Raw genomic sequence first — 7,695 nt, forward strand, 5'->3', positions numbered from 1 at the left:
TTTCATTCCACTCCTCATCCTTATCTCTATAATTACACTAAAAAAACTCTATTTCTCTCTCATGTTCAATTAAATAATATTTTTATACCTTTATCATTACAGTTTTTTCTCTCCTCTAGTCACAACCAATCCAACAAATATTTAAAAATAAATAGGGGCAAACAATGTTCCCCAAATGTTTCCCCAAATTTACAAAAAATCACTACATTTCTCTGTCCACCCTATAATTTACACTCACAATCCCACCCTATAATTTGCAAACTCCTCACACATAATTATACGGGATGGGATGTGAATGCTCTTATGTCATGTGTAGTGGAGGGGCTACAATTGGGGGCAAATTGTGACACGTGGCGCCCAGTCAGCATGGAGTGAAAATTTGTTTTTGGGGTGTAATGGTGTAGGGGCTACAAGTTGGGCCCACAATGTCTTTTTTATTATTTTCTTTTTATAATTAAACTAATTAAATAAAAACCAATTTATTTAAATAATTAAATAAAAATGCATTTAAATTAAAAAGAAATACAAAAAAAACATAACTGAAAAAAATACATAACTAAAAATATTAAAAAAACATAACTAAAGAAAAAAATTAAAAAAAAAACATAACTAAAAAAAAGAAACTAATATCCGTAATATTCGCGCATTTTTTCACGTCGTCGTTGAAACAATAATGCGGCTTCCTCGTGAAACCCCTCCGCTTTGAGGGATTCGTAGTCGTCTTTCATTTGTTTTAATTCCAACGTCTGGTTCAGCTTTTCTTGTTGTTTGTTGGATGCTCTAAGGGCGGCTCCTATTACGGTGGCATTTGTTTCCAAACGACCGACCAACTCGTTTATTTCAACGGGCTCCGTATTGAATCCTGTTTACGACGAACCTTCCCCCTTATTTTTTCTCGATCTCCCGCGTGGTCGAGGCAACTCCTCTACCTCTTCATCGTCGTCTATATCAACATCGTCGGCTAAATTGACGGTGTCGTCCAGGAAGAAGCTACGAGCATCGGAGGGTGTGTTTGGTGTGCTAGGATTTGTCGACGACGATGTCTTCGACCTTTTTGATTGTCGGGATGAGCCGGCTCGTCGGGCGACGGGAACGGCTGGTGCCCCGCTCCATTTCGCGCACCCGCGAAGTTTTTTCTAACAATTCAAATACTTGAACGTTTTTCCGGGCCGCCCAAAAGTTTGGCCCTGAGCTCGAAAGTCGCTCAAGACTTGAGTTATAATGTCGCCGTCGTTATGCCCACTACGCCAGCCGGGCCCCTGCAACCGGTTAATTATCCCGGAAAATTTTTGATAATCGGCGTTAAGCCCCTTCCAGTGGGCTTGAACCGCTTCTTTTCCCCGGTAGTCTTCGGGTTTATTGGTTATCGCGAGCCAAGCTTCAAAGACTTTCTTCCAAAACATCCCGGTGGCTTGAAAGTTAGCTACAAGTTAAAATAATTGTCACAATTAGTATACATTTTAATAAACACTAAATACATTTTTAATAAATACTTAATATTAAAAAACTTACCGACGTCGGGATCATCCGAAATGACGATCCAAGCCCTTGCGAGGGCCACCTCCTCCTCCTCCTCCTCGCTCCAATGCTTATATGGATCACGTTGCGCCATCGGCTCCCCCGGTTTTTTTTTTTGTATTTACGGGTCGACTTTTGGCTTGAACCGGAGGCCCGTGCCGTTTGCGTCTCCGGCACCGTCACCGGCTCCGACTCCGGTGGTGTAGACCCGAACGAGGCATTGTGTTTTGGGGGCTGAGAAAGTTGGCGTACATGTTTAGGTTCGGGTCGGAAAATTGATACGGATAGCTCGGTTGGTTCGGTTGTTTCTATTGTAAGTTCGGTTGGTTCGGTTGGCTCGATTGCGAACCATATGTTTGACCGAAACCAGGGAATTGGTAGTTCGGTTGGTTCGGTTGGCTCGATTGCGAACCACACGCTTGACCGAATCCAGGGAGTTGGTAGTTCGGTTGGTTCGGGTTGTTTCTAGAATTCATTTTGTTTATTTTTTATAAGAATTTGGGTATGATTTATGTATAAAATGGATATAAAATAGAGAAGAAGGGTGTATGTTTATATATATATATATATATATATATATATATATATATATTTATTGTTTAATTTTTTATTTTTAAATTTGACCTTTGTCAAACGGTCTTTTAATTATAATATTATTATTTTTCTTTCTCCATCGGCGACAAGATAACCCCGCCCCTTTTCGCCCAATTATCGCCGGGGAGGGGGGGGGGGGTGTTCTAGCCCCATTTCGCCCCAATGCGGCACCCATTACACATAGCCTTAGAAACATTTTCAACCAAAGTAAGATAAAACATTATAATAAAATCAAAACCCAAATCATGAAACAAACCACAACTGAAACTGAAACCGAAACCAAGCAAAAAAGTACGTTATAATACATGGAAAACGGAGCATCACCAAGCATCATACACAATGAAATCCAATGTCACCCAAAACAACATACGATCCAAACAAGCAAACGAAACAAACAGCATATATATTACTCCTCGTACTGCCCCTCTTCACCCTCTTCTTCCTCGTACTCCTGATCATCATCCACCGTTGCATCCTGATACTGTTGATACTCCGCCACCAAATCATTCATATTGCTCTCCGCCTCAGTAAACTCCATCTCATCCATCCCCTCACCAGTATACCAATGCAAAAACGCCTTTCTTCTAAACATAGCTGTAAACTGTTCACTCACTCGCCTAAACATTTCTTGAATCGAAGTCGAGTTTCCAATAAACGTGGAGGCCATTTTGAGCCCGGTTGGCGGGATGTCACAAACGCTTGATTTAACGTTGTTTGGTATCCACTCGACAAAGTAGGACGAGTTCTTGTTTTGAACATTCATCATTTGTTCATCAACTTCTTTGGTGCTCATTTTGCCTCGGAACATGGCTGAAGCAGTTAGGTATCGGCCGTGGCGTGGGTCTGCAGCGCACATCATGTTCTTGGCCTCCCACATTTGCTGAGTCAGCTCTGGCACACTAAGAGAGATGTATTGTTGGGACCCACGAGAAGTGAGGGGAGCAAAACCGACCATGAAGAAGTGGAGACGAGGGAATGGGATAAGGTTGACTGCAAGCTTTCGGAGGTCAGAGTTTAGCTGACCGGGGAATCTTAAGCAGCATGTTACACCACTCATAGTTGCAGAGATCAAGTGGTTCAAGTCGCCAACTGCAAGACAAAAAAACGTAACCGATAAATTTTGCTACATTGATCATAATATTATTCGATGTGGCAAAAATTTAGTATATTGAGTGACAAAGCCAAGTCACTCGTGAGCTACTTGAGATGGGTTTGGGCTCAGACAGGTCCACGAGTTAAACTGAAGCAAAACCATTTCAATAAAGAATTAAAAGTAATGTGCAATGTGCAAAAACTACATCATTACAGTAATATCTAAACTTTTTAAATTAAAATGATTTTAAGTTTCAATTTGGTTTATCTAAACCGTTATCGATAAACCACAACCCAAATCGACCCGCTCATAAATAATAGACTAAGAAAAGAGAACATATACTTACAGCTTGGAGTGGTGAGCTTTAGGGTCTTGAAACAGATATCATAAAGCGCCTCGTTGTCAAGAACCATACACTCATCCGCATTTTCAACCAACTGGTGGATCGAGAGTGTGGCATTATAAGGCTCAACCACAGTGTCTGACACCTTCGGCGAAGGGAAAACCGAAAATGTAAGCATCATTCGGTCCGGGTATTCCTCTCTAATCTTTGATATCAGCAGTGTTCCCATTCCAGATCCTGTACCTCCCCCAAGCGAGTGGCAAACCTGAAAACCTGCCACCAAAAAACCAAATCAAATTGAATCAAAACTGATTATAAGCACTTGGATCCTGTGTTGCACACATACTAAACATATGAACATTAAATCAATATTGAAAATCACTCCGTAATCAGTATTAACAGAACTGAAGTTGAAAAAAGTCAGTGCTGTGAAAATCAGTATTACGCGCCAATTAATCGGAGATCAGTGATGAACCGATCTTATTCAAAGTAATCAGACCTATAAATCCGAAGCCAGTCCAAATCGTTCAATATCAGTCAAATTTCAATCAAAGTATGTCAAAAACGGTCAAATTCTGATCCAAATATGTGAAATTAGTCAAATCTCGATCAAAACTAGTTTGAAAGTGTATACTTATTAATCCAATCTGATTAACAAGTATAAAGAAAATAAAAATATAACATAAGATTCCAATCTAATTAATCCGGATCAATTGTTAGCGCCTGGTGAGTTGTACAAATCTAATAAAAACGATACACCTAGATCAACAAAATACTGATGACATAAACATACCTTGCAAGAGATCACAATTCTCAGCCTCCTTCCTGACAACATCCAGCACCGAATCAATCAACTCGGCGCCTTCCGTGTAATGCCCCTTGGCCCAATTGTTCCCAGCACCAGACTGGCCGAAGACAAAGTTATCGGGCCTGAAGATCTGGCCGTAGGGACCGGATCTGATGCTGTCCATGGTGCCAGGCTCCAGATCCATGAGGATGGAACGCGGGACGTAGCGGCCGCCGGAAGCCTCGTTGTAGTAGACGTTGATGCGTTCGAGTTGGAGATCGGACTGGGCTCCGGTGTAGCGGCCGGCGGAGTCGATGCCGTGCTCGTTGCAGATGACTTCCCAGAACTTGGAACCGATTTGGTTGCCGCATTGGCCGCCTTGGATGTGAAGGATTTCTCTCATGGTGGGTGGGTGAGTGAATATGAAATGAATGATATTAACATATAGAGTGGGTAGGAATGGGATGTAATGTAATGTAATGTAATGTAATGTAATGTAGTGTGTTCTACGATAGATAGACTGAAAGGTTATTTGAATGTGGAGAGGCTGACAGTGTCACACAGATGGCAAATCATTTTTTTATTTATTTGTTTTATAGTAATCATGTAACTGTGAATGTTTAAGTTTTGTTTGAATCCTTGAAAACGTTTGAATCAACCATCACTTTTGGTCAGCCGGTTTACGAATGCTCAAGCCATAGCAAAGAGTTTGGTTTATAGTTTATACATAAAATTGACCATATAAAACAGGATCGGACGGTAAATTCATTATTGAAGCTCAAAAAGTGAAACCAAACCATTAGTAACGATTCAGTTTAAACTTTCAACGGTTCCGTTTCGGTTCTCAATAACAAAAAATCAAACCAACGGTTTGGCTCACGGTATAACTCAGAAATCGTTAAAACCAAATTGTGAATACTCATACGTAATATGTTAATTTTTTTATTTGAAAATTATAGCAAAAACCATACTAAAAAAATGCTCATTTTTATGGCGTAATTTTTTATGAAAAATATTAACGTATGAAAAAGTTAAGGTAGCTGAAAAATCATTGTTGAGAAATTATTTATAATTAAAATTAAAAGAAATATATGGGTAAAGATAAAGGCCCAAATAGTAACTAGTTATTAAATTTACAAAAGTTGATTAAGTTGAGGGAGGCTATGTTGTAAACTATTTCAAGACATATTTTTTAATGAATAAGTTTGTCCCTATCTTGCATGCTATATAAATGTACATTTGCCATTAAAAATTTTAAATTAATTAAAAATGAGGTGTCTTAATTTGGTTATTACTTTTGTATTATATATTGTATTGATAAATAAAGATAGATATTATATATGTTTTATTTTTGTTATAAATTAATTTGGATGTGTAAATAAGTCTAGTCGGTTACGGGCTATGTTGTTTGATTTACGAGAGCTTAAAACTTGGGTTTGGTTTGTTTCTAAGTTTTTTTAAAATTCAAGCTGGACTCTGATTTTAATTTTTATTTTTATATTCTAGCTTACGTTTGACTAGTTTGTTATTTCTATTGTAATATGAATCACTCTAAGAGAAAATTGACAAAAATGCATGGATTTGATTTGATTTTTATATATTGTATATTTTGATATTTTTATAAATAGATTAGGAAGAGACGGCATATGGTAGTTTTAAGTGGTAGACTTTTTATAAAATGAATTTAGTGGGAAATATTTATATAATTACTTTTGCTACACGAAGACGAAGTAAACATAAGAGCTACGTGTTATAATGTGCTCGTTTCTTAGGATGTCGAGGGTTCGAGCATGTGACGATTGGTGTATTATTGTTGTGAGTAGATTAGATTGTTAAAAAAGAATTGTTAGGAGACTACATATGGTTATAGAAGTGTTAGAGGAAGATTATTGTAGAGGTAGGGTACCAAAAAGACTCAAATACCCTTAAGTACCACCCGCGGGTCACTGAGAATCCTCTTATAAACCACCCGTGGGACGCATGGATCACCCACATATCACGAATAAGGAGGAACGTCCTCATAACACACGCGGAAGCATCCTGGCATCCTCAAAAGCCATCCACAGGACAAGATATCAAGATATCTGTCCGCCTAATATCCGAAAAACAATGCCAGCGGACAGCTGTCATCACTCAAATACTCTCTAAAAGGAGGTTCATGATTCTTGCTTGGGGAATACGTGACTGAACAACCAATGAATAAAGGACATCTGGCCAGTTTGTTATAACCGTGCACATGGCCAGGGTGCAATCCATCTTATCATTGGGCGACGCGTGTCTAGGTTGTTATACTCATGCACATGGGACGTATAGCTCAACCTATCACAAGAGGACACACGTCCAGGCAGTTATCAAAGATCTTCTAGAAGAAGACAGCTGGCCCAATCACTTTCCTGCATCCTTCGGCTATAAATACCTTGTCAAACGGTTTGAGGTATTCATCCACTCACTTGCATTCTTACTACACTTAGTCTGCTTATTTCAGTACTTTCTTCATTTACGAAGGTTACTGATTCTCACGCCGGAGGGTGGTTACAGGAAGACCCCCCCTCTTGTCCTTCCTGTAACGAGACTCACGGTGTCTGTTTTGCAGGTTCCGGTCATTGGACTTTGGGAAGCTTTACTCATATCTTAGTTGTAATTATCGTACTTTACCCTGTAGACTCATTGGATCCAGGACCCATACCCGGGGATTGGATCCGTGTTTCTTCATTGGCGCCATCCGTTTTTGGTGTTAGAACAACAATAATTTTCGTTGGTTTTTCGGTTCGTTTGATACGAGTAACCTTCCTGAAGGGCCGACGGGAACCCCTGCACCAGATTCACGTGTAACTAACATAGAAGCACCTCCGGGTCTCAGTGTTTTTGCACGAATTACGACTCCAAGTGGCTGTACTCTTGAACATGTCACAGCACCGGGGTCACGAATCACCAATGTAACACCTGGGGAATTTACTCTAGAAAGTATTACAGCACCGAAAGGCCTCACTCCCACAGATATGGGACGTGCCTCGGCACCGGAAGGTTCCAATTTGGGTAACCCCAAACAAATTGCAGAAGAGACCCGCCGAAACCGGTCGATATTTGATCTGGAAAACAACTCGGGCGACTCCGATAGGGTAAGATCTCAACAACGTAACTCTAGATCTAGAGAAACGTTAACTCCTGAAGAGTGGCTCCACGCGCAACAACAAAGTTTGGTGGCTGAGTATGAACGCAGAAAACGTAATGAAAGGTTTCACATTCGTACTGAGGAATCTCCCCGGAGATCTCTTTCTCCTCCACCTACAGTGAGAGGAAGTCAAATCCGTTACAGTCAGCAGGCGGAGCCAGAGTTTGATGAAATACCGAGGTTACGCC

General features: G+C 40.1%; 1 protein-coding gene across 1 annotated transcript; it reads right to left on the reverse strand.

Moving 5' to 3' along the window:
* Positions 1–2,387: 2,387 nt before the first annotated feature.
* On the reverse strand, positions 2,388–4,743 carry LOC143548395 (tubulin beta-1 chain-like). The gene is made up of 3 exons (XM_077039577.1): positions 4,342–4,743; positions 3,552–3,821; positions 2,388–3,201 (listed from the first exon to the last, which is right to left on the reverse strand). The coding sequence occupies exons 1-3, from the start codon at positions 4,736–4,738 to the stop codon at positions 2,519–2,521; spliced, it is 1,350 nt and encodes a 449-aa protein (XP_076895692.1). The 5' UTR covers positions 4,739–4,743; the 3' UTR covers positions 2,388–2,518.
* Positions 4,744–7,695: the final 2,952 nt, after the last annotated feature.

The sequence above is a fragment of the Bidens hawaiensis genome, unplaced genomic scaffold, assembly GCF_021521415.1.
Source record: "Bidens hawaiensis isolate Kalapana, Puna unplaced genomic scaffold, B.hawaiensis_p1.1 tig00015077_1, whole genome shotgun sequence".
Taxonomy (NCBI): domain Eukaryota; kingdom Viridiplantae; phylum Streptophyta; class Magnoliopsida; order Asterales; family Asteraceae; genus Bidens; species Bidens hawaiensis.